General features: G+C 40.8%; 1 protein-coding gene across 1 annotated transcript in view; it reads right to left on the reverse strand.

Annotated features, from left to right (window-relative positions):
- Positions 1 to 10,924: 10,924 nt before the first annotated feature.
- lhfpl6 (LHFPL tetraspan subfamily member 6) overlaps positions 10,925 to 27,730 on the reverse strand; it is a 213,593-nt gene continuing 196,787 nt past the window's right edge. Inside the window, exons 3-4 of the mRNA XM_039745831.1 lie at positions 20,408 to 20,506; positions 10,925 to 11,701 (exon numbers count right to left, since the gene is read on the reverse strand). Coding sequence (XP_039601765.1) covers positions 11,583 to 11,701; positions 20,408 to 20,506 — 218 coding nt within the window. The 3' untranslated portion in view covers positions 10,925 to 11,582. The remainder of the gene's footprint in view (positions 11,702 to 20,407; positions 20,507 to 27,730) is intronic.

The raw sequence follows: 27,730 nt of genomic DNA on the forward strand, positions 1-27,730 counted from the left end.
TAGAGAAATAAAAGTGTGTCTGGTGTCTGTCTGTCTGTGGCCGGGCTGGTATCTCACACCAGCCAGTGTCCTAATTAGAACTCAGTCCTTGCTGGTAATGAATCTTAATGTTTAAGTCAATGCCTTTTTAAATTTTTTCATTCATCAAATACAAATTTTAGTTACATTGTAGATCAGAGGTCCTCAATTACAGTTCTGGAGCTCTGCTATGGCTGTAGGTTTTCACTAACCAATTTCTTAATTAGATACCCTTTTATTTACTACTAAAGCAATACATTTCTTGGGCTTAATTTTGGTTCTCTTGCCTGTTACCATTCAAAACCCTTAATTGCCTATTTTAGATTTTAGCAACTGCATTTACGTTTTAATTGTTGCCTGTTTTCTTAACCAGACATTAGTTAATAATGACATGCAGAGAACCAATAAACCAGCAGCACTCCAGCTAACGTGCTTGCCATGAATTATTTGTGATAAAAAATGTTTAGAAATGAACGAGAGGGGAATTGGAAGGGCTATTAAGTTTAAATCTATTCTGGTCCACAAACACATGGATAACGTTCTCACAGAAGGAAACTCAACAGTGCAATTCAAATTGTTTTTGAATGAATGCAGACATTAACAAGCCAAACAGATCAATACTAAGTTTCATTATCAGCATGGACTGTCTGCTAATTAGGAAACTAGTTGGAATAAAAACCTGCAGCCACTGCGGCCCCCCAGGACCGTGATTTAGGACCCCTGGCTTAAGGGCTCGAGTGACAGTAATTTCCCACTGAACCAGGGGTAGGCGCTGTTGTCTACTGCTTTTTCTCTTCCTTCTTCTACAAAACAGAAGTTTGACTGCCATTCCACCACTGATGTCACTTCCATTGTCCAACCCAGATCTGTATGAGGGCATCCCTGAGCTGTTGTACAGTCTGAGGAGCAACCTGGCGGCGCCTAATGGACCGAAACATAATGTCCCACAGATGTCCTATTGGGTTTAAGTCAGGGGATCGTGAAGGCCATTCAATTGTTTCAATTCCTTCATCCTCCAGGTACTGCCTGCATACTCTTGCCACATGAGGCCGGGCATTGTCGTGCATTAGGAGGAAACCAGGACCTACTGCACCAGCGTAGGGTCTGACAATGGGTCCAAGGATTTCATCCTGATACCTAATGGCAGTCAAGATGCCGTTGTCTAGCCTGTAGAGGTCTGTGAGTCGCTCCATGGATATGCCTCCAAGATCATCACTGACCCACCACCAAACCAGTCATGCTAAACAATGTTACAGGCAGCATAATATTCTCCACGGCTTCTCCTGACCCTTTCACGTCTTTCACATATACTCAGGGTGAACCTGCTCTCATCTGTGAAAAGCACAGGACGCCAGTGGTGGACCTGCCAATTCTGGTATTCTATGGCAAATGCCAATTGAGCTCCCCGGTGCTGTGCATTGAGCTCAGGGCGCAGTAGACATTTGGGCCCTTGGGTCACCCTCATGAAGTCTGTTTCTGATTGTTTGGTCAGAGACATTCTCACCAGTGGCCTACTGGAGGTCATTTTGTAGGGCTCTGGCAGTGCTCATTCTGTTCCTCCTTGCCCAAAGGAGCAGATACTGGTCCTGCTGATGGGTTATGGACCTTCTATGGCCCTCTCCAGCTCTCCTAGAGTAACTGCTTGTCTCCTAGAATCTCCCCCATGCCCTTGAGACTGTGCAGGGAGACACAGCAAACCTTCTGGCAATGACACGCATTGATGTGCCATCCTGGAGAAGTTGGGCTACCTGTGCAACCTCTGTAGGGTCCAGGTATCGCCTCATGCTACCAGTAGTGACACTGACTGTAGCCAAATGCAAAACTAGTGAAGAAACAGTCAGAAAAGATGAGGAGGGAAAAATGTCAGTGGCCTGCACCTGTTAAACCATTCCTGTTTTGGGGGTCATCTCATTGTTGCCCCTCTAGTGCATCTGTTGTTAATTTCATTAACACCACAGCAGCTGAAACTGATTAACAACCCCCTCTGCTACTTAACTGACCAGATTAATATCCCATAAGTTTCATTGACTTTATGCTATACTCTGATTAAAAAGAGTTCCTTTAATTCTTTTGAGCAGTATATTTCCATTTTGTTAGAAAGAACATCTTGTAGATAGTAGTTAGGCCTTGCCGAATTTCCACAATTTGAAATGATTGTATTCCAAATGTCTTCAGTTCCACCGCCAAAGAAATATAAATCAGGTGCTCAAAAATGTACAGAAAAAGCAGCGAAAGATGAATTCTTCACTACCCAAAAAGGCGCTTTGCAACGCTTCCTAACGAAAACGGTTAGCTCTAGCAGCAGCAGCAGCACTAGCACCAGGACTGAACTTCCAATAGTTGAAGATACCGCAACGCCATCCAGGCCCCACAAACCTGTATCCGATTCCGAGGAGTCAGAAGCTGATGACGTTAAGAATGACATGGACATGGGTTTTTCGTCAGGTTCAGCAACATTGCCAGCTGTTTCGGTTTCTAACCAGAAAGATGAAGATCACGACGAGGCTGATAATGATTTCAATTCCTTTAGTTGGGGAGATCCAGGTTAGTGGGGTGCAGCAAAAAAAAAAGTGCTTGGCCTAGCTATTTACCTCCACGTGCTGCCTGGTGGAAACAGCAAAAGCTGGCTAAAATGTAGCTTTATCTGTTAATGTATCGTCACTAAAGACGTTTATGTGGGCCCACTCCGACCTCCATCACTCATACCCTTCACTCAGGGCCTTGTACGACAGTCTGCACTGACAGCCTGCAAATTTGGCTCCTGTCAGTGTGCTACGGTTACGGTTGTCAGTGTCAAACGGAAATTGTCAAAAAGTGATGGTTGTAGATGCCGGGAAAACGCATTTCTGCTGCTCAGAATGCAGGAAACCACTTGGCGGCCAGAGTTCTGCCCCAGACCCCCTAACTGCAGAGGTCTTGGTATCAGTTTGCTTCGGGCCCGAAATTGTCTTGGGCCGGCTCTGCTCCCTCCTGACATGTCGAGACTCCACCACATTCATTCAGGAGTATTTGGTTGTGTTCCGCAATTGAGTGTGCAAGATTATGCATAGCATTAAAGTGTCTCTCTTTAGCACTCAGGGGACTGGGAAAGAATGTCTGAGCAGGTAGCTGCTATCACTTGGCACGTGTAATGACATAATTGCAGTTACAATGAATTGTATAGGCCATATAAAAAGCAAGCGTTCGGCCAGTTACATTACCAACAAGCTGACCACCACGTGCAGTGGGTCCTGGGTTCCTCCTGGTGTACAACAATGCCCGGCACTCATGTGGCGAGAGTATGCGGGCAGTTCCTGGAGGATGAAGGAATTGATACAATTGACTGGCCCTCACGCTCGCCTGACCTACTAAATCCCACAGGATACCTCTGGGACATTATGTTTCGGTCCATTTCGTCAAAATAGACACACCTGCTGTATCATTTTTTCACATTGATTTTTAGGGTGTCTTTGAATTCAGCCCTCTGTAGATTGATAATTTTCATTTCCATCAAACGATGTGGCATCCTTTTGTTCCTAACACATTACCATACCAGTCCATATCAGTAGAGATATCCAGTAGGACTTTTTGTTCCCACTGAGATCCTAATATGTTTTCAAAGTGTTCCTTTAATTTTTTTGAGCAGTGTATTTTTCATATCATTCTAGGGACAGGTTACTATAACTTGGAATGTTAGCCTGCCTGTTGTTCTATAAATTGCATCCTTTTAGTTATTTGGTACCAGAGGTAGGGTTAGGGTGAAACACATCAACGCATCCTTCTATGTAAAAGCGGTCGGGATTGTCCTTCCGTCCCGTGAGTGCTACGCAGGCGCGGGGTTTCACACACGCCCCTTCCATTTTGCAATGCACGATGGGATTTGTAGTTTCGTTTTTCCAGGTAAAAGATGATTTTCTACTCCAGACTGTGCGATATCTTCTTCTTCTTTCTTACTATATAAAAGCGGTCGGGATTGTCCTTCCGTCCTGTGAGTGGAAAGCGTAGCGGTATTCTGCTTATCACAGACTTACTACTTGTAGCTTGCGGTACGAAGCGACATGATGTGAGCAGAGTTCTGGTGCTCCCATCGTTCCCTTGCTTTTGTGTGCGATGCGCTGGAAAAATAGACAAAATTATGTCTCTGGAAATAATTAATGTTGATGGAGTACAAATGCCTCACCGTGTAGTAAATATCACGGGGGTTCAAAAGGGCGACCTCAATATAGAAAAAAAGTTTAAATTTCATCACAAAAATAACAGAAACTACGAGTATTAAAGTAATGCCATTCAAATGCAATATAACCAGATTAATGAGTTTGTATAAAATATCAACTTGATCTACATATTGAATTGCCTTAAGAAGTGGTCAACTTAAAAGTCGGTCGCCTTAAAAGGCAGGTCAGCCTAGTATTAGAATAATTGGCTCAGCATTATGACTTATTATACATGTGTCATCATTTAGCTGGTTTCAATGCATCTCCCTACTTGATTAAGGGTGCTTTCATTTCCCAACTTCTCCAAATTGTTGCATACACATGAGTCAGATTTGCCATAAACATACGCAAGGTTTTGCACCAAGTTTTCTTTGATCGATCCTGACGTTTGCGTGCAAAGTTGCGCACGCACGTTTCAAGCCTCTTTTTGTGTGTGCACACGCTTTATAAATGAGGCCTCTGGGCTTGAGGGATCATCAGGATTTGACTTGATGTTATTTTGGAGACATTTAGGTAAACAGGATTGGCAAGCTTTGTTGGGCTGAATGGCCTATCCTTGTCAAAACTTTCTTGAATGTTTTAAAGTAACGTTTGCTAATACTTGGGTTTTAATACTGACCAGCAACTCAGCACCAGATGTTCCTTCCACTTTTTCTTCACAAGTTTTTTTTTTTTCAATCCACACAGTGTGAAGAACAGGAAACTTGTAAATGTATTCCCACTGAAAAAAGTACTTTAGTAAACATTGCAGCTCTACTGAATATCATTTACATTTATACACTGGTCTAAATGAACTCAAATTTCTCGTACAGGATAAAAACTGTTATGAAAATAAACTGCTCTTGTTTAGCATGCGCAGCGTGCAGTGTTTTTGGAACCCCCGAGGACACTTACTGTATGCTGCGTTTTATGTCTCAGATGTTAATGACTTTCTGTGTAGCCTTCAACATTTGTGTCATTTTAATTGCATACATTTCTGTCACTACTTCAAGGCAGAGCAATGGCTGTTTTGTTTGGCTCTTTTCTTCTACAAGGAACAAGAAATGATTCAAGTAGAGAGGCGCCATTGAACAGTCAGTGTTCTGTGCCTCTGTGATGTCATATACAACCAAATCCCACCATGTTAACAGCAGCTGCATTGTGCAAAAGATATTCTCTTAAATTATACAAGACACTTAATAAATTCACTTGTAAATAATTTATTTACAAATGTGATGAAATAAAAACATACATATTTAGAAATCCTAGTACTGTATACTAATAATATACAATATAGTACAACAACGGTAAACTAAACATATTAACAGGCTTTACCTGCCTAAATTTTTCCGCACCCAGTTTAAGCAGATGTATTTCCACATACACAAGTTTGTTAAGCAGCTGTGTCCGTTGTGCTCTCACGAAGGCTTGTCATTCCGCACTGTCCACGTGAGCTGGACTCTGATTTTTTTATTGAATTTTAATAATGCAAAACTGGGTGGGTTTTCTCTCAATGCTGAACTGTTAAGGTTCTTAAAAAGTCTCAGCTAGTAAGGCAGAATAATCTACTGTTGATCCTAATTATGCATCAAATGAACAGGAAAAACACCTACAAGTCCAACAGGACGCACGGACAAAACCTGCCATTGAGGACTTCAGATGGCCTCATCAGTTGATATTCAGTTTCAAGTTCATCGGCTTATCTCATTTTTCTACTTCTCTGACCTTCCAATGATGCTTTCCTTGTAAGTCTTGGAAGAAATTCTATGGGAATCCCACTTACTGGAAGACCTTTTGGTAAAGTATTCTTTTTCCAAATATATAAAATGCTCAAATAATATCACACACTACAATATGTTGATAGTGAAAACAGAAATTGTCCTAATACTGGGTTATACACTTTAAAAATAAGGCATTTCTGTTTACAATTAATAGTATTTATTAGGTTGTGCTTAGGATATTATTGCAGTTACAAAGAAACTACTAATTTGGTAAAGCACAATAAACAAGCAGCGCAATTTCTTTACTTTATTTACTAAAATGGGTCAAAAGTTTCAGGTCACTCTTGACAAGGCCCCCTATTCATGCTTAAGAATCTTTCTTTACAGTAATCAAAAGGTTTGACACCCCTAGAGTTGTAATTCTGAAGCCCACCATCTTTATAAGATCTTGTGGATCATGATGTCCACAGTAGGTGCTGTTCTAGAGGCTGTGAAATTGATTTATTGCATAATGTGTGCGCTACTCTCTTTACTCTTGCTGCATATTGATTGATGTTGAGATTACGTTAAGTGTTGCATACCGTGTCATTATTGCCATATTTAGGATTGTAACATAAAGACAAAGTCCAGACAACCACAGAATTAAAGGATTCTGATTGCATTGTCATTTTGAGATAGCTAAACTGAAATGAACAAAAAGAAATTGTGCTTTGATACTTTTCTGCCAAATCTCCAGCAGAAAAAAAAAGCAGAGGAAGCACACATTTATTAGAATTAGAGAGGTAAAATGACACATGATGCTTTTTGCCATTGACTACAATTGATTAAGCCAATGCCACTTTATGTGGCTTTTTGTCATGGGGCATTTCAGATTTGCCAATCGCATTCGCTGCATCATGTCAAACTACATGACTGAAAAATCGCAGCCCATGTCACTTTTAGTGTCTGAGGGACGCCGACCGGGAAACTTACCCCCACAGCTTAGTAGGACCGGGGAAGGTAGAGTGTGGCAGGGCATCATGGGAACTGGAGTTCTTTGACTCAGTCCCATTGGATTTTAACCTAACTCATGATCATAGGACACCGGAAGTACTCTCGCATTTCACATAAAAGAAGGAGTGGAGGCAGAGAGAAAAAGAGAGTGACAAGTAAAAGGAAAAGTTGCTGTTTGTTATTTATTGCCATGTGGTTATGGAATGGGAAATGCTGTCCGTAAGAGTTTCCCACAATAAAACTCTTTGTCTGTTCAGACTTGTGTCTAAGGCTGTTTGTGTCGGGTGTTTTGGGAGCTGCAGTGCCCCCTGGTGGCAATGCCAACTGAGTGTCGATCTTAACAGCGCAGTTGTGCTCGCTCCTGTTTTGTGCTGTCTGATGGAGCTGGCACCTTATGAAGGGTTAACAGCTGTAGTGACTTGAGTGCAATCTCTCCAATTTGTTATGGTATGCAATAGACGAGGCATCAGAAAGATAGGCTTCTGTTCTGTTTGTGAGGGTCAAAAAAACTCATGAATTCTATGCATGGTACTTCCAGATTAGCATTCATTGGTTCATTTGATTAGCTGTTCTGTGTGTACAACCCACCCCTTCAACTAATGATTTTATCATAGCCATTCACAGAGTAGTTGGTCTTGGTCATTAAGCATGTCATATTAGACCAGGGGTCCTCAACTCCGGTCCTGATGGACCACCATGGCTGCATGTTTTCATTCTAACCCTTTTCTTAATCAGTTACCTGTATTTGCTGCTAATTCACTTCTTTTGAATTAATTTTATTTGACCTGCTCTTGAAGACGCAGACCCCTTAATTGTTTCTTGTTCCTTAATTAGCAGCCAAACAATAATGAGATACAAAATGAGCCAAAACAGGAACAAGAAACTGTGTTGATCCTACAATACCTGAAAGTAAAGAAAGCTGAAGCTCTCAGGAATGTCGATCTGCTCAGATCCACAAAACAATTGAACAGTGCTCTTAGAAAAGAGAAAATCAACAATTTCGGAAATGTCTGCTATTGCACAATGAGACCAGCAAGCCATAGAGGTAAAGAACGAGTTTAATTAACAACAAGAATCATCGCCTAAGTAAGCAATTGGTTGGAGTTTGAGGCCCTGACTTAGTTGGTCTTGTGTCGGCTCAAACACTTCACATTTCATTTCTGTTTGGGTGCCATTTAAGGAAAGAAATGAAGCAATTCAGTGGAACAATGAAGAAACTCAGGGGATCAAATCTTAGAAAACAAACGAATTAAAATGAATTCAAAAGAAGTTAATTACATGTAGCAGCAAAAACCTAAAAAGGCCACTAATTAAGAAAAGGGTTAGAATGAAAACCTGTATCCACTGGGGCCCTCCAGTACTGTAGTTGGGGACACCTGTATTAGGTGATCGTCTTCATCGGAGGACACTGTAGACTGAGTAAGATGAGTAAATGAAGGGCATGACGGAAAATAGCTGGAAAAATCGTCTAATGTGACTTAGGCTTTAGTCGCTCTGTCCATGGAACACAAGTAGCTACTGTACAGTACTTTGAAGTCTTGTACTTGCAGCCATTCTCCTTTGAAAACAGATGGATGTTTTATAGTCCACCACAACCAATACATCTGCATCCCTCTGGCAGATTCAAAATGGAGCTGCTTAACTAGCAATTACGAGCTGAGAGTCATGGAGGAGAAATGCGGCTGCCATTTTTACACATTAATAGGATGTACAAATGTTGCAGCTTTTCAATTTATTGAACTTCCCTTTTGGAAAGTGTATGCATAAAAACAGAGACATTACTACCAACAGTGGCTAATGTCCTCTGCCAACAGACGGGGACATTCTTTCTACATATATGGAGATGATAGTGATGCACTGATTGCCTCTATGTGTACTGTCTTCATGTCAAAGTGAGGCTTTACTAAAAGTACTTTAACATTTGTGTGAAGAATTGTGCATGCAGAATTAAGACTGCCATCTTACGTTTGATTTGTTTTGGTATTCAGATAACAAAAAACTCCACTCCTCCGACCAATTGAGGTGGTTTGGGCCTGTTTTAAGGACGCCATCTTGATGTTTGCCCTTGGAGCTCCTCCAGGCATGTCCCATTAGGAAGAGACCTTATGGAAGATCCAAGGCATGGTGGGAGGAATTGGGGAAAACCTAAGAAATTCCCCAGAAAAATCTGGAATCTGCAGCTAGTGATATGAAAGTCTGGACCACCCTGCTGGCACCGTGACTCTCACTAGTAAAAGTGGCTCCAGAAAAAACAAGATGGGATAACACATTAGACAGGTGTGAAGATGTTAAACAAAATATGTAAATATATTCCTAATTATGCTCAAGTATACCCTGATATGCCCGAAAAGTCTGAGCCCTCTCATATGAAACAAATGAAGTGAAAGATCAAGTCACAATGATGCATATCAAGATCAGGGATACATGAGGCAGTAAGCTGACCATAGGTATGGGTAGTTGACGTGTTGAATGCAGAAGATATGGGCAGGTCTAAAACCTGAGTGACTTCATAAGGATGAAATCGTTATGTCCAGATGACTGGATCACAGTATTTATATGAAACTGCAAGGCTCACAGTCAGCCATGATAAATACCTAACGACAGTGGCCTAAGAAGGAAAAAAAACACAGACCACTGAAAGCATGATGGGTAGCCAAGACTCATTGGGACAATAGGTTAACCAAGGCTATCATGTGTGCTATAAACTAACAGAAGGGCTACTCTGGCTCAAATTGCAGCTAATTTTAATGATGTTTACGGATGTAATGTATCCCAACATGCAGTGCATCACACCCTGCTGCATAACGGATTGCATAGCCACAGGCCCGTCAGAGAGCCCAGGCTGACCCCCGTCCATCATCAAAAGCACTCACAATAAGCATGAGAGGGTCAGAACTGGACCTCAGATCAACTGGATTTTCTGTTGCACCATGTGGATGGCCTGTTACGTGGTTGCTGGAGAAGAGATGGCACCAAGATGCATTGTGGGAAGAAGACAAGCCAATGGTTGAAAGTATGGCAATTTTCTGCTGGGAAAAACCGGGTCTGGACACGCAAGTGAATTTCTAATTTGATGCATACAACCAACCTAAACATCACTGTAGACCAGGATCACACCTTCAGAGTAATGGAAGTGGCCTCTTTCAATAGGGTTAGGCGCCCTCCCACACTGCATGAATTGTTCAGTAACCGTTTGAGGATCATGATGAAGAGTTTGAGGTGTTATCCTGTTGTCCAAATTCCCTAGATGTCAAACTATTTGAATATGGGTGGGATGTATTGAAACAACAAGTCCAATCCATAGTGACTCCACCTTGAAAATGACAGGAGTGAGAAGATCTGCTGCTAATGTCTGGATGCCAGATACCACAGGACAATTTTGGAACTCTTGCAGAGTCTGTGTTTCGGTGGTTCGGAGATGTTTTGGCAGCACGTGGTGGAGCAACAGCATATTAGGCAGGTGGTCGTAATGTTTTGGCTCATCGGTGTATAAGCCAACCGTAGGGGTGTCCTGTAGTTGTAGAAGAATATGCAAAGAGGCCATGAGTTTGTCTGTCTGTCATGGGGCACAGGGAGCTGGAAACGATCGATCCTGACTCCGTAAGGGAGACCAGACCACTAGAGAGCACACTCACATACACATCAACACATTTTGGTGGTGGAGCCTGGAGTGCCACGACAAGTCACTCCACATAGACAGTGACCTGGGTGGCAATCAAACTCGGGTCACTTAAGTAGCGAGGCAGCAGCACAACACATTGTGCCACCTTACTGACTTGTTCATATATGATGGGCGACCTAAGCTTTGATAACTGTACACATTCGAGCAAACCCAAGTGTGAAGTGTCAAATAATTATCCACACCAGTGCTATACTATATGGAAACGTATACGAAAATTCTCATGGAATTCAATGCCCTTAATTAAGGAATTTTTAAAAAGGAGAGGCACAACAAAACCTCAACTTTTATTTTTTAGTGATCTGAAAATACGAAATGAGAAAACAGACGAGGGTCAATTGTTCAATGTAACGAAAAAGTATTTTAATGAGTATTGCCATTTTAAAAAACTTACCAAACTGCTTTCTTTTGTTGCTTTGTCACAGCCAGAATTGTTCGTTTGCAGCCTCTGAATGACTAATGGCTCTTCTTAATGAATTCTTGTAATTTAAAATAATCTGTGAGCTTCAAAATGCTCGGTCAATGCTGAACATGTTATGGAACATTGCGATTAATGGAGGCAAATTCCCTGCCTCTGTACCAAAGATTATTGCATTTTAAAATATTACTAGGGTGACAGCATAACGTAAAAAATATTTAGCTTTACAAGAATAATGTCAAACTTACATGGTTATATATGCTATTACCAGTGAAGAAAACGCATAAACATGACTACATAAATTGTAATATGCTTGGTCCTTAAATATGACAAGTAGAAAAGAAGCTATAACACTGTGCACACAATTTAACTTTAAAATGGACCATCAATGCCAAAGTCTCAGAATGGCTCCAGGAGGGTGCCCATTAGGTCAGGTTCAGTTCATCGATGTTCACACCACACTCCACGGCCGCCTGTGGGAAAAAAACAGCAGTTCGGTTCCCTCGAGTGACAGATCTGAGATGCAAAGTGGCACATCAATCGAACGTTCTTCATCGCCCGTCTCGTCAGCTGCGCTTCCTTCAATAGGGGTACTGCTTCTGCTTCTTTCCTGCAAAACATGCGAGCCAAGTGCAGAGCAGCATCGCGGCGGCAGCGCCACCTCCCGTACAATAAAAAGCCCAGCCAATTTGACACGTGCCTGGAAAAAAGAAGGAATAAAGAAAGGCGTTAAACCGTGCCTTCGGTTTCTACTTCTGTTTATTGAGGTCAAAGATGTAGCAGGCTTTATATTGACTAACTCGCTGTGAATGAAAATGAAGTGCAAACACTTTCATTACAGTAAAAGCCACTGGCAATATTGAAAAGTCTTTTTGATTACATCACAAAAATCCCATAAATCAGTGCCTTATAATGAATCCCGTCTTATATTGCCATTTCATTTCTTTAAAACTGGGGTGTCCAGCTTTGATCCTGGAGGGCCGCAGGTTTTCATCCTAACCCTTTTCATAATTAATGACCTGTTTGTGCTGCCAATTAACTACTTTTAATTACTGCTATTTAAGATTTAGACCCCTCAATTACTTCTTTTGCTCCTTAATTACGAGCCAAACTATAATGCAATACAAAATGATTGATGGATAGATAGATAGATAGATATCTAAGGTGCAATATAATAGATAGATAGATAGATAGATAGATAGATAGATAGATAGATAGATAGATAGATAGATAGATAGATAGATAGATAGATAGAAAGATAGATAGATAGATATGTAAGGTGCAATATAATAGATAGATAGATAGCTAGATATCTAAGGTGCAATATAATAGATAGATAGATAGATAAATAGATAGATAGATAGATAAGGCACTATATAATAGATAGATAGATAGATAGATATCTAAGGTGCAATATAGATAGATAGATAGATAGATAGATAGATAGATAGATAGATAGATAGATAGATGTGAAAGGGACAGCAACAACATTATTTCTATGGCACGTTTTCATACAGTTGATGTAGCTCAAAGCTCAAAGATGAAGAAAGAAATACTATAAAAATAAAATTAGGCAATACAAAGTAACATAGAATAAAAGTAAGATCCGATGGTCAGCAGGACAGAAAAAACAAAAAACACTCCAGAGGGCTGGAGAAGAAAAAAAAAACAAAATCTGCAGGGGTCCCAAGGCCACAAGACCACCCAGGCCCCACTGGGCATTCTACCTAACATCAATAATCTCAATCAGTCCTCATAATTGTCAGGCTTCACGTGGAAGAATTAGACGATGATGATCATGTAGACCTATGGCCTTCAATCTTCAATGTAGGGGCATCACGGTGCTTTGTGGGTGGTGGTGGTGCAGATCGCCACCACAGAAAAACGGAAAAAGAACAGCAAAGAATAGTAGGGATTAGTACGGATTGTGAAGCCATGATAAAAATGATAATTAAACGCATATACAGAATATCAGGGTTATACTAATATGAAGCTATGAGAAAGCCATGTTAAAGTAATGTGTTTTCAGCAGTTTTTTTAAAGTGCTCTACCGTATCAGCCTGGCGAATTTCTATCGGTCAGCTATTCCAGATTTTAGGTGCCTAACAGCAGAAGGCCGCCTCACCACTTCTTTTAAGTTTAGCTCTTGGAATTTTAAGCAGACCCGCATTTGAAGATCTCAGGCTACGATTTGGAGTGTAAGGTGAACGACATTCTGAAATACAAGATGGAGCAGATTATCGAAGGCTTTGTAAACCATAAGCAGGATTTTAAAGTCAATTCTAAATGACACAGGTAACCAGTGTAGTGACATCAGAACTGGAGGGATGTGCTTGGATTTTCTTTTCCTAGTTAAGATTCTAGCAGCTGAATTCTGCACTCGTTGCAATCGATTGATGTCTTTTTTAGGTGGTCCTGAGAGGAGAGCGTTACAGTAATCTAGCTGACTAAAAACAAAAGCGTGAACTAATTTTTCATCATCTTGCAAAGTTATAAGGGGTCTAATTTTTGCTATTTTTCTTAAGTGAAAAAATGATGTTCTAGTAATCTGATTAATATGTGATTTAAAATGTAGGTCAATAATTACCCCAAAATTCTTTACCTCCGTCTTGACTTTTAAGGCTAATGGATCAAGTTTATTTCTAATACCATCATTATATCCATTTTTGCCAATCATTAAGATTTCTCCTTTTAGATTTCTCATTTAGTTTGAGAAAATCACTACTCATCCACTCAGAAACACAAGTAAGACATTGGGGTCAGTGAATCAAGAGAGTCGGGGTCGTCGGGTGCTATTGATAAATATGGTTGGGTGTCATTAGCATAGCTATGGTAGCTCACATTATGCCTTGAGATAATCTGACCTCATGGAAGTATGGAGATTGAAAAGAGCAGCGGACCCAGGATACAGCCTTATGGATTCGTGAAAATTAAGAAAGGTGAAGGTCTCAGTAATGCTGATCTGCTCAGGACCATAAAAAATGTTGATGCTGTTGCACAATGCAAGCACCAACAGGCTACAGAATTATATAACGAGTTAAAGAATCACCTTCTAATCATGAAAATGGTTGGAGTGGAACTGGTTGGCTCACTTTATATTGTGCTTTTATTTCATTATTAAGGAAAAAGAAGTAATTCAGAAGGTTATTAAATAGCAAAAGTAATTGAAATGAAAGGAAAAGAAGTCAATTAACATCTGAAATTAGTTACTGATTAAGAAAGTGGTGGGAAGGAAATCCTGCAGTAACTGCGGTCCTCTGGGGTCAGAGTTGAACACCTGATACATTTTGCATGTTCCGTCAGCCAGAAGAAGCTTTGCCACCCCACAGCACTGATTTAGCAGGTATAGACACACACTGTAAACATGTCCACTTTTGTAAGAAAATGATCCTAAAGAATACTGTTGTACGGTGGTGCAGTGGGTGGCACTCCTGCCTCGCAATAAGGAGACCTGTGGGTTCGCTTCCCGGGTCCTCCCTGTGTGAAGTTTGCATGTTCTTCCCTTGTCTGTGTGGGTTTCCCCCCACAGTCCATCGACATGCAGGTTGTCCCTAGTGTGTGCTTGGTGTGTGTGTGTGACCCTGTAGTTACGATATAATGGATGGATGGAATACGGTTGTTGTTATTAAACATTTATCATTTTTTAACTTCTGCAGCTTATTTTGTTTTGCTGATGAACACCACATGTTGGAGTTTTCACGTCACTTGATTTTATGGAGTTCAATCCCATAACACATTGGGGCAGCAATGTCTTCACCAGCAACAACAACAACAACATTTATTTATATAGCACATTTTCATACAAACAGTAGCTCAAAGTGCTTTACATAACAAAGAATAGAAAAATAAAAGACACAGTAAGAAAATAAAATAAATCAACATTAATTAACATAGAATAAGAGTAAGGTCCAATGGCCAGGGGGGACAGAAAAAACAAACAAAAAAAAAACTCCAGACGACTGGAGAAAAAAAATAAAATCTGTAGGGATTCCAGACCATGAGACTGCCCAGTCCCCTTTGGGCATTCTACCTCACATAAATGAAACAGTCCTCTTTGGATTTAGGGTTCTCACGGAAGGACTTGATGATGATGGTCACGTAGACTTCTGCCTTTTAATCCATCCATCAATGCTGACACTCAACCACAGCCACGGGAGTTGCTGTGAATTCTATTGAAGATGAAGAAGCTTATACAAGTGTGACTTGCACTTGGTGAGATGGTGCATGCGTGCACTTTGACATTTTTTGGCACTTGCATGCACATGCACATGCAGCTCACTTTTCATTCAACCCAAGTATCATCAATATAATAAAGCTGCTAGGGAAACTTCGAGTTGTTTCCAGTTTCCAAGATTGGATAAAAACTACTTCTAATTTTCTTGCAATCTTCGTGTTTCTTTTGGTAACTGACTCACTGCGTACTCCTTTTTGACATCAGTTTCTGATTAGTGTTTTGTGCTCCGTCAATTGTATTCCTGACTTCTGATCTTGACCGATGGATCGTTTCTCCAACTATGCCTTTTTTCTTTTTTTTCCTCCTACAAAGCTTTCACTGACAACTCAAATCAGTACACCCTGACTGTGACTTTACTTTTATTGTTCGTCTGCCATTTGTTATTTTTATTTTTCCATACTGCCAATCTGTTCTCTTGCTTATATCAGGATCATAGTTTGCTTTCTTTTTGAATGTTCATGCTTTATAATTATTCTGGTGTATGTGAATATTTACTTATTTATTTACAACCTATTTATGTACTTATTTATTTAAAGAGCTTCTGTGAAAACCAGATTTCGCCCTAGGGGCAAATAATGTGCTATCTATCTATCTATCTATCTATCTATCTATCTATCTATCTATCTATCTATCTATCTATCTATCTATCTATCTATCTATCTATCTATCTATCTATCTATCTATCTATCTATCTATCTGTCTATCTATCTATCTATCTATCTGTCTATCTATCTATCTATCTACCTATTTTATAGTGCCTTTCACATCTATCTATCTATCTATCTATCTATCTATCTATCTATCTATCTATCTATCTATCTATCTATCTATCTATTGTGGCAGACGGCTGGGACATCCCTTTGACACTGGGACAGGGAGAGCAGCCATGGGATGCACACTACGTCCCCCAGAATGCGTGGTGGCAGCCCTCCTGGGTTACATCGAGGCCACAAGTGTGGGACTTCAGGGTGCAGACCTGTAGTGAATTAGTACAGTGGATCCCAGCTGTTATTTTAACATACGTTTTGCAACAAGAACATGGGGACATGGGTTGACAGTTGATAAGGGCAGATTTTGCACAAATGTTTCTTCACACAAAGGTCCATAACACATGGAATAAATGAATTACCAAGTAGCGTGGTAGTCAACAGTAGGACCTCCAAATATTGATGTTATTTTGAACAATCTCAGCGAACAGGATGTCTGAGCTCTTTGGGATGAATGGCCTGTTCTCATCACCATTTCCCTAATGTTCTAATATTCACATATCCACCAGGTCAATGAACAAGCAAATGTCTGTAGTTCAGATGGGGTTGATCATTAGAAGCTGCAAGAATATGCAAGAACTGTGCTAGACTTGTATACTTAACACTCTTAAAGTATTAATATTTTTTTCTATTTTTCAGGATCACATGTGTAAACTATAAAATCCAATATGAACCAAACAAAGGAGCCCATCCAAGAATTCATAATTGTTGGCTTTCCATGGGATAAAAACAGCAGAAGTATATTTTTTTTGTCTTTTATTTACAGTGTACATCTTAATTTTACTTGCAAAGGCACTTGTCATAGTCACTGTCATGTGTGATGAAAGCCTGCGAAGCCCCATGTAAATTCTGTTTTACTGCCTGGCAGTCATTGATACATTCCTCTCAACCACCACAGTCCCTAAACTGCTAGTTCTGTCCTTGAATTGTAGCTCAGTTTCTGTAATGGCTTGCTTTGTCCAGATGCTGAGTCAATCCTTCTTGGACTAATGATGTACGACAGGCACCTGGCTATCTGTAGGCCCCTACACTACTACTGCACTTAACTAGTGAAGTGCTTTGGAAATCGTTAATTTTGACTGAAATCTCCCATGATGCAACAAATCGCAAGCTACATTCTTAACTAAGCTCATCCTCCAGTAGTGCTGGGTATGGAAGGAGGTGACCTTTCCCATATATAATAACGTAACAGGAGGCAGACACACTGCACTGATGTAACACGAGGGGCGTGTGTCGTCTGCTGCATTGAATAATGGGATTGCTGTGCCAGAGGTGAGTGCTCTCTACATGTTCATGATATTGCAAGGAAGTCAGAGCTATGAAGAGATATATTTAAGATCTGAGAAAGGTTTGCATTAGTCATCCTTTACTTTCTAAGTTTGTTGTTCAGACATAGTGATAGACTATGTGGTGGACGGCTGGGGAGCCTGCCCAGCCAGGACGCCTTTAAGGACAGGGAAAAGGACAGTACCTTCCCTGGACCACGACAGAGTTGCGTCTGGGGGCCACGGGATCAGAGCTTAAAAGATCAACCCAAGGATTGTGGAACCCTCGATTGCAACACTTCCACCACACTCAGAAGTGCTGCCAGAAGATCATCAGGGAGCAGCAGAAGCACATCCAGGTGCAGAATAAAAGCAGCCGCCTCACTCCATTCAGGGAGCCGGAGTCGGGTGGAAGAGGATGGAGCTTGTGTGTAGAGGAGTGAAGGCGGCAGAAAGAGAAGAGAATAAATGGACTGAGATTGGCTGGTTAGAGCATTGTGAGGTGCTGTATATTATAGTGAAAATAATAAACGTGTGTGATTTTGGACATTTGGTGTCTATCTGTCTGTGTTTGGGGGCTGATTCTCCACAACTATTATGAAACAAATCTCTCTATTATATTAAAAAAATCTTGGGACGAGACGTGATCGTCTTTTGAAAAGAGACAGAGAGACACTTTGGAAGAAAGATCTTTTGAAGAGAGACTCTTTCACATCCTGCGAGACAGGCACGTCACATCATACTTACAACGTTTGTAAGTCCTGTGATGCACATGCAGAGCAGTTTAGAGATACTGTAAGTTGGAAAATTTGAAAGTCTCAAAAAATTAGAGTAAAGATTGCATTAGCACAAACAAATGGAAAATATTACTCTGTGAAATGACGGAAAAGCGAAAAGCGACTGCATAGTGTTTGAGGACAAAAGGACAGATGCTGTACATGCACTGCCCGAAATGCCGATCACGCGGAATGAAAGCAGCAGCAAGCCAGTAGCTGATCGAGCAAAGAGGAGGTAATAAAAACAACTGTTACTTGCTTCCCAATGTATCACCATTTAAGTTGGGGGTTTCTGAGGAGCGGCCGGGTCACCTTGGTGTGCATTCAGACACATTCTTCATAATGGCGCATGGGTAGAAATTGGTATGCAAGCAAAGTTCAGATCACACGGCATGGCAACAGCAGCAAGCTAGCAGCTGATCGAGCAAAGAGGAGTTAAAAAAATGTATTTGTATTCCATTATATCACTGTTTAAGTGTGGTTTTGGAGGAGCGGATGCGTCTCCTTGGGGTGCGTTCAGCCCCCCTCTTCAAGCAGGAGGGAAAGCGGTTGGCAAGCAAAGCAAGCAGGGGGCGATGTCCCCTTGTGAAATATAAATATAGGGAAAACACAAGATTGATAGATGCAAATCCATACTTGGAATTGCTAAGAATAAAAGCACAAAGCACTGTTTTGCACCAACTCCTGCTCTCGCTCTCTCTCTCTGTGTGTTGGTGTGTATTGATTGCTCCTCTCTCTCTGTGTGTTGGTGTGTTTATAATGCTTAGAAGTCCGGCTGTCATGTCACCCCATTGTTATATATATATATCAATTCTATATATATATATATATATATATATATATATATATATATATATATATATATATAAAGTTTTAAAAGTAAAATGTCCCGAAGTAGCACACACTACTGAGATAAAACAGAATGATGCATTTTTTTCTTGATCACTGAGCTCCCTAATGAACAGCCAAGAACATCAGAGGAACAGAAATCTTCTACCAAGGACAAAATAGTTCAAAAGCTTCCATTTAAATATTTAAATCTTCTATTTCTTTATAATTTGCTTGTGAAAAAAAAACATCCAAGCATGTCAAATTCGTTCACTTGAATAACTGACTCTGATGTTTTGCTCTGTTTGGAAGGGGAAAAAACTGAAAGAAAATGAAACTGCGTGATTTATTTACGCTGCTGTCTGTCACCTAAATGTGAAAAAACTGAAGCTGCAGGGAAAAAAAGGATTTCTAGATGGTACGACAGGAATTGTTTAATCAAACAATCGATCAACCAGCATTCACATATTAAATATGAATTTATCTACTCTTATACATGAGTAGAGTACTCTTTATGGGTGTAAGCATCTAAGATTACAGATGTTAATTTTGATCACATTTATTAACACTAGAATTACCAGAGCCTACGAAAAAACTCGTAGATCCGTCCCACCTTAAATCGCTTCGCACCACTTCATCAACATCTTTTGTCCTGTAAATGTGTCGATAAGCAGCCAGCAGCCTGCTATCACATCCCCCCACCCCGCACAGTTTTCTCAGCTCAAGTCTGTTTACCTGTGTGTTAGTTGCTTAGAGTTGTATGGAGTGAGAAGTCAAGCAAAATGACACCTTTTATAAATACTATATCGTTATTTGGAACACATGCATTTCATGTGTGTTCCGTGTCTACAACAATCTATGTAAACACATCATTAAAACAGAAACGTTTTTTATGTTTTAGTAATAATTGACAAAATGTAGACATTAAGTGCATTATGTGTGAAGCCTGAAGTCCAAATATCAAATAAACACTTTCACAAAAGGTACACATATACCTGTTTCCATTTAACTTCAGTGTTTTCCTTTTCTTTTTATCCTGTTGAATGCCCTGTTTCCTGCCCAGGCTCCTTTTATTCTTTTTTTGGGTGCAGGTACTACGATCAAGGACTTACTTACACCCTGGAGCCGCTCTGCTCCACCATGCTCACACCCACGCCCCTCCAGCTGAGCACCACATTTACTGGGCGGTCTCATGGTCTGGAATCCCTACAGATTTTATTTTTTCTCCAGCCGTCTGGAGTTTTTTTGTTTTTTCTGTCCCCCCTGGCCATTGAACCTTACTCTTATTCGATGTTAATGTTGATTTATTTTGTTTTATAATTGTGTCTTTCATTTTTCTATTCTTTAATATGTAAAGCACTTTGAGCTACTGTTTGTATGAAAATGTGCTATATAAATAAATGTTGTTGTTGTTGTTATTTTTAAAATACCCGGATTTCCCCTTATGACAGCCTGTAAATGCAGACTCCCTCTACAAAAGCTTGTGTTTTGCATTCACGTTTACAGATTAATGTAGAAGACTTCTAGATTTCTTACCCAATTCAAACTGGTCTGACAGGTTACTGCAGGTCTGTCTTACTTCTTCGCTGTCCCATCCAAGTGGGTAGAGAGCACAGCCTGAGCCAATCAGCAAGCCTGTAAAACAAAAGAAGCAGAATATATTTGTCTCTCAAATAGAAAATGACATTTTTACACAAGTAAATACAAAGTATCGTCAATATACTAACAACCCAATTGTCCTTCACTTAGAATATGGAACCAATGGAGGAAGCACTTCAGGATAGAGAATGTTTTATCTGTGGCACCTGTACATGATAACTAGGGCCCACGATTTACCGTGGCCTGCAGAATTTAATACAACACCGCGGAATTTAGGGTTTTGCAGCGGTAAAATGCCACAATAATCTAACTGTCGTGGAAAATACCAAATGTGAATGAAATCTCACCATTTGAGGCATATTGATATTAGTGTGTTTAGTTTTGATTACTTCTTTAAGTTCTTTCTTTAGCCTATTGCATCATCTCATTAAAATCTCGTTCGTTGCTACTGAAGTCGAACACAGTGGAGCTACAGTCCAGTTAAAGAAGCTGTCATGTTGCTGCAAAGTACTGATAAACTTAACGAGCTGAGAGCTGAACCTCAATTTGTATCTGTTCACTGCCAGCCAATTATGAACACTCAGACTTCTTTTGAGGCACAGTCATTCATGGCTATCGATGTCTACAACAAAGTGTCTGACTTACTGTCTTGCCTGAAATCGTCCGGATTTCCAATTGCAACCAGCAGCTGTGAAGATGCAAAGCACAACGCTGCTAAACTTGAAGAATATTCTGTGAGAACCAAACAGCCGGCAATAGACCTATTCAGATCTGTGAGAATATTTGATCCATGACAGCTACCACTCTTATCGAAGAATTTTGTTGATCATGCACCATCAGTGCCAACAATGATGGCTGCTGCAGATGAATGGCAAGCTTATCTGGACATAGCATCTCGTGAAGTAATTCCAACTGATATCACTGCTTTTTGGCGTGCCTTAGAGGACAGACTGCCTCTCTTAGCAGCTCTTACTAAAGTTTACATTGCGTTGCCGATCTCTTCTGTTGATGTGGAACGTTCCTTCTCAAAATGTGGATCAGTGTTGTCACCACTGTGATATTCTCTGTCACAAGAAAACCTACGAGCTTACTGTGCCGTTATTTTCAACAATAAATAAACAATAACTTTAGAAACATTATTTGATAGTTTGTTGAGAATAATATTATGCCTACTTATGTTTCAGCATCGTTTGCCTAAAGCAAATCTGTGGATTAAAATGTGCGGATGTGAACCCTTTGATATACCTATTTGATTAGTATTACGAATTATGATTGATTATTATTAAGGATTAAGAATAAGAAAAATTGCATTTATTTTGCTTGGGTTACGAATTAGTCTTATGGAGTTCTGGTACTGGATTTGCCGAATTTAAAAAAACAATGCAGTGGAATTTACCATTTCTTGCTGCAGTAAATCGTGGGCCCTAATGATAACCACCTTTTTCCACCCTCTTGAAACTTACACAGTTTTTAATGTTTGCAATACGTATGGGATTAAATCATTTAGAGATCTGTACATAGATAATGTCTTTGCATCCTATGGACAATAACAGTCTAAATTTTGTTTCACATCAAATAAAGCACATCACATCATCAGAAAGCAAATCACAGGGTGCCTTGAGAGGAGTTGTTGTGTTGTATGAGGAAGTCGGGAGTAGCAGAGAAGTATGTAAGAGTTGTGCAGGATATGTACGAGGGAAGTGTGACAATGGTGAGGTCTGCGGTAGGAGAGACGGATGCATTCAATGTGGAGGTGGGAGTACATCAGGGATCACCTCTGAGCCCTTTCTTATTTGCAATGGTGATGGACGGGTTAACAGGCGAGATTAGACAGGAGTCCCCGTTTGCTGATGACATTGTGATCTGTAGCGATAGTAGGCAGCAGGTTGAGGAGACCCTGGAGAGGTGGAGATATGCTCTAGAGAGGATAGGAATGAAGGTCAGCAGGACCACCAAGACAGAACACATGTGTGTGAATGAGAGGGAGGTCAGTGGAATGGTGAGGATGCAAGAAGTAGAGTTGGTGAAGGTGGATGAGTTTAAATACTTGGGATCAACAGTGCAGAGTAATGGGGATTGAGGTGAAAAAGAGAGTGCAGGCAGGGTGGAATGGGTGGAGAAGAGTGTCAGGAGTGATTTGTGACAGACGGGTATCAGCAAGAGTGAAAGGGAAGGTCTACAGGACCCGCTATATTATATGGGTAGAAGACTGTGGCACTGACCAGAAAGCAGGAGACAGAGCTGGAGGTTCAGAGTTAAACATGCTAAGATTTGCATTGGGTGTGACGAGGATGGATAGGATTAGAAATGAGGACATTAGAAGGTCAGCTCAGGTTGGACGGTTGGGAGACAAAGTCAGAGAGACGAGATTGCGTTGGTTTGGACATGTGTAGAGGGGAGATGCTGGGTATATTGGGAGAAGGATGCTAAGGAAAGAGCTGCCAGGAAAGAGGAAGGCCTAAGAGAAGGTTTATGTATCTGGTGAGAGAGGACATGCAGGTGATGGGTGTGACAGATCAAGATGGAAAGGACAGAAAGATATGGAAGAAGATGATCCACTGTGGCAACCCCTAACGGATGCAGCCAAAAGTAAAGAAGAAGATCAACACAATTTTTCCACTATATTCAAGTTAGAAACTTTGCTAAACAAAATCTGCCCAATTTTCCTCACCTCCCACCTATTTCTATTCCAGAAGAGATATTGATCAGTCTTGGAGACTCAGAAAGCATTTCTATGATATATAAAAGAAGTTTTAAAGTCCCTCCCTTTCAAAGACTCCAGAATACAGTGGGAAAAGGATCTCCTACTCAATATTTCAGAAAATTGTGTGGAAGGCAGCCATGCACAGAATTCACTCGAACTCCATATGTGCAAAGCATTCAAATATTCAACTTAAAGTCTTTTATTGAGCACATCTGTCTAGTTTAAAATTGTCCAAAATGTTTCGAGGGCAAGATCCAACCTGCGAACGTTGCAATCAAGTTCCAGCCTCACTGGGCCACATGTTCTGGGCATGTAACAAATTAACATCATTTTGGACCAAAATCCTTAAATGCATTTCAGACAGCCTTGGAGTCAAAATTCCTCCAAATCCATTAACAGCTGTCTTTGGTGTACTTCCAGATGGCCTTAAAGTCAAGAAGGACAAACAAACTAATTGCCTTTTCCTTACTGTTATACTTATCTTGCTCAACTGGAAGAATTCTAAGTCACCTGTGTTAAGTCAGTGAGTAACTGATGTTCTATATTATCTGAAATTGGAAAAAATCAAATTCTCTCTTAGAGGATCTGGGCAAAAATTTTTTTAAAACCTGGCAGGATCTGATCAATAACATTTTACAATAAGCATTTATATTTGGGGAAAGACTCCTTTCTCTCTTTACTACTCTCAAACGTTGGCCTTCCTCTCTTTCTCATGGGTGAGGGTTGATTTGAATTTAGTTTTGTTAAGTTTGACTTGATTGTATGGAATGTTATGTGTTTTACATAAATTTAATAAAAGTAAAAAATGACATTCCATCTGTGAGCCTGTTGATGAAGCTTTCATGAGTTAGGCCAGTCACACACTACATTATCTCCAAAATATGACAACAAACTTTCTAACTAGGAGAGAAAACTAAGACATTATGATGAAAGGTTTTTGAAGCACATAATTCAAGTCCTACTTCACAGATGACATAATGTTCAGTTGCACCAAGGCAGACTTGTCTGGCTGAGTCTCTCTATGCTTTTGTTAAATTCACTATTTCTGACATTCCCTTTTTAATCAGGTGCTAGAACTTCTCAGAATTTATCAAGCATGACGACAATTTCCATCATATCAGAAAATTTGACAAGAAGTTGGGAGAACGGAAGACCAGGCAGCCCTTAAGTCCCTCACCAATTGTTATTTTTAGCACTTTAAAATTTGCTTTTACAATCGGGTTGGTTTTATGACTGCAGGACAACCACACTGTAACTCCATCAGCATTTTCCAGAAATGAAATTCAAATGAACTGCAAAAATGTGAAAAGCAACCATGTTAGCCAATCAAGCTAAAGAGAGTTACTTTCCAAACAGCAAGCCCTGGCATACTAAGGATCTAAGAAGTCCCCTGAATGAGAAAAAGAGAAGAACATTCAAATCTGGTGACAAAGAGGCTCTGAAGGATGCACAGCGAGTGCTGAAGATAAAGCTGAGTGAAAGAAAGGAAGGTTACAAAGCTAAAAGAGAAAACAAGCTCACTCAAAATAGCAAGAAGGATGTCCTGAATGGGGGCAGCACGGTGGCGCAGTGGTAGCGCTGCTGCCCTGCAGTTAGGAGACCTGGGTTCGCTTCCCGGGTCCTCCCCGCATGAAGCTTGCATGTTCTCTCCGTGTCTGCATGGGTTTCCCCCCACAGTGCAAAGACATGCAGGTTGGGTGCATTGGCGATTCTAAATTGTGCTTGGTGTGAGTGTGTGTGTGTGCATGCCCTGCGCTGGGCTGGTGCCCTGCCTGGGATTTGTTTCCTGCCTTGCGCCCTGTGCTGATTGGGATTGGCTCCAGCAGACCCCGTGACCCTGTAGCTAGGATATAACGGTTTGGAAAATGGATGGATGTCCTGAATGGACTGGGCCTCATAACTGGACTCAAGCAATCCAGGGCTCAGGTGCTAGAAGAAGGATGTGGACAAAGCTAACACCCTGAACCAGTTTTTTAATTGATTCACCCCCACTGCCACCTTTTTCCCATGACATGCCTCCCCACACCATCAATACGTCAACTGGAATGGCCAGTGACGAGTTCACCTCTGACCATCAGTGTGGCCTGTCCATAACTGAATACCAAGTAAGGAGACAACTGAGGGAGATACACATAGGAAAAGCTGCAGGACCAGATGGAGTCTGTCCTCGAGTTCTGAAGGCCTTTGCTGAACAACTTTGTGGTGTCCTTTGTCACCTGCTCAGTGCGTCCCTAATGCTCAAGATAGTGCCATTGCTGTAAAAAAACACCCTGCATTGTTCCTGTTCCAAAAAAGGCTGGCGCCTCTTCACCTAATGAATACATATCAGTGGCACTTGCATGTCACATCATGAAGACCTTTGAGAGGCGGGTCCTCAACTATAGGAGTCCTCTTGTGGCAGACCACACGGACCACTGCAGTATGCCTGTCAGACAAAGACTGGAGTGGCGGATGCAATTATCTGTCTGCTCCACGTGGCTTATTCTCACCTGGGTGGGTTCAATTCCACATGAGGAGTGGTGAGTGCAATAGGCACAGTATTTTTTAATTAAAAAAATAGCAAATTAATGAGTGGTCCCCATAGAGATTGCTAAATGTGGTAGAGTACAGATGGGAAGGATTCAACTGGGATTTCTTCAGTAATTAACTGAAAGTTAAATGGAAATTTAGCTAGTCTTGGTGAAGTGTTCATTTTAATATTAATATTAAATAGCTGTAAAACAAAATTTAAACTTCAAACTAAACTTCTATTTGTGGAAGTAGATGTTACTGTCCAACGGGCGCATGTACTTCATAGTTTATAGCACAATTCGATAAAAATGCTTCCACACATTCCCATGAGAAAAGATCTGGAAGCAGACGAAAACTTCATTATTTGTTGGAAATTCACCAAATATTTTCTAAAGTAAATAACACACGAAAAAAAGAAAGGGAGGAAAATCCATGGGAACTGAAAAAACACTATGAATTTGAAGTTATAAAGAGTCCCTGAGAGTTATTGAGCAATACCAACCATTTGCCTAAGGGAATAAGGGCTCGGCACGGAGAGAAATGTAATAAAATTCGAGGTGAGCAGCCACAATGGGATGGTCAGAGCGTCACGTCCATAGGGCAGTAAACCCACTGACCAGTCAATCTTCATTAAGCACCCACCACATACTGCTTTACAAGACAAGCCAAGTACAACACAATGAAAGAGCAGCTCCTCCACTACCACAGGTGACAATTACAGGGAGGGGTTCATTGGCCATTATTGTCACACGTACAGAGTACAGTCAAATTCTTAGTTACACGTGCCACACTCTGGGCCATGATTAGTGACCTGAGCTACGATATCTCAAACGTTTAGTACTCATACAGTGTTTGTCATTGATACATGAGGAGCTGCAGCCACTTAGATATTGCATGGGATGTGTCACAGAGTCCAAGGCCATAAGAGTGTCCTATCTGATATGGACGTAAAGTGGAAAACATGCAAAGGGTAGATTTCCCACAAGTGTTAGAAAGTTTTTCTTCATGCAACGAACTACAGACACATGGAATAAATGACCAAACAGTGTTGTGGCCAGCTGGACATAGTAGGGACATTGCCATTATTGTCACACGTACAGAGTACAGTCAAATTCTTACTTGCCTGTGCCACCCTCTGGGCCATGATTAGTGACAAGAGCTATGATATCTCAAAAGTTCAGTACTCACACAGTATTTGTCATTGACACAGGAAGAGCTGCAGCTGCTAAGATATTGCATGGGATGTGTCACAGAGTCCAACGCCATAAGAGTGTCCTATCTGATATGGACATAAAGTTGAAAACTTGCTAAAGGCAGATTTCCCACAAGAGTTAGAAAGTTTTTCTTCATGCAAAGAATCACAGACACGTGGAATAAATGACCAAACAGTGTGGTGGCCAGCTGGACATAGTAGGGACCTTCAAATCTTGACTTGGCGTTATTTAGGAGAAATTAAGTGAATGGGATGGATGAGCTCGGAGGGCTCGATGACCTGTTCTTGTCACAATTGTTCTAATGTTCTATTGAAGAGCTTATTTGAAAGTAGTGACAGCAATTCTTTAAATAGCAGTGCAGCTCAATGAGGTAAAAGAAAGCGTTACAATTGCAAAAAGTAAAAATAACCCAGCCATTGACCACGAGGTGAGACACAAAAATAACCGGACTGGAAAACCGTCTGGAGGTCGGCCGGGCATAAATCATAGAACTATACGAGTTGCCGCGATAATGTCGAGTGAAAAAATCAAGCAGCGAATCAACATAAAATTTCCTACGCAGTTTCTCTTTTTCCGTAAAGCAGTTCCTGTCCTCGATCATCCTCCCTATTCGCCCGATTTAGCTTCCTGTGATTTTTACTTGTTCTCGAAAATCAAAAGTCTCCAGAAGGGAGCACATTTTTCTTAAGTGGATGAAGTGAAGACAGAAACGGCAAGCCTGTTGAAGAGCCTAGAGCAAGAAGACTTCCAGCACTGTTTCAATCAATGGAAGATACGTATGAAGCGGTGTAGGGAACGGCAGGGGTAGTATATAGAAGGGGACAATGTTTA

This window comes from Polypterus senegalus, chromosome 2 (genome assembly GCF_016835505.1).
Source record: "Polypterus senegalus isolate Bchr_013 chromosome 2, ASM1683550v1, whole genome shotgun sequence".
Taxonomy (NCBI): domain Eukaryota; kingdom Metazoa; phylum Chordata; class Cladistia; order Polypteriformes; family Polypteridae; genus Polypterus; species Polypterus senegalus.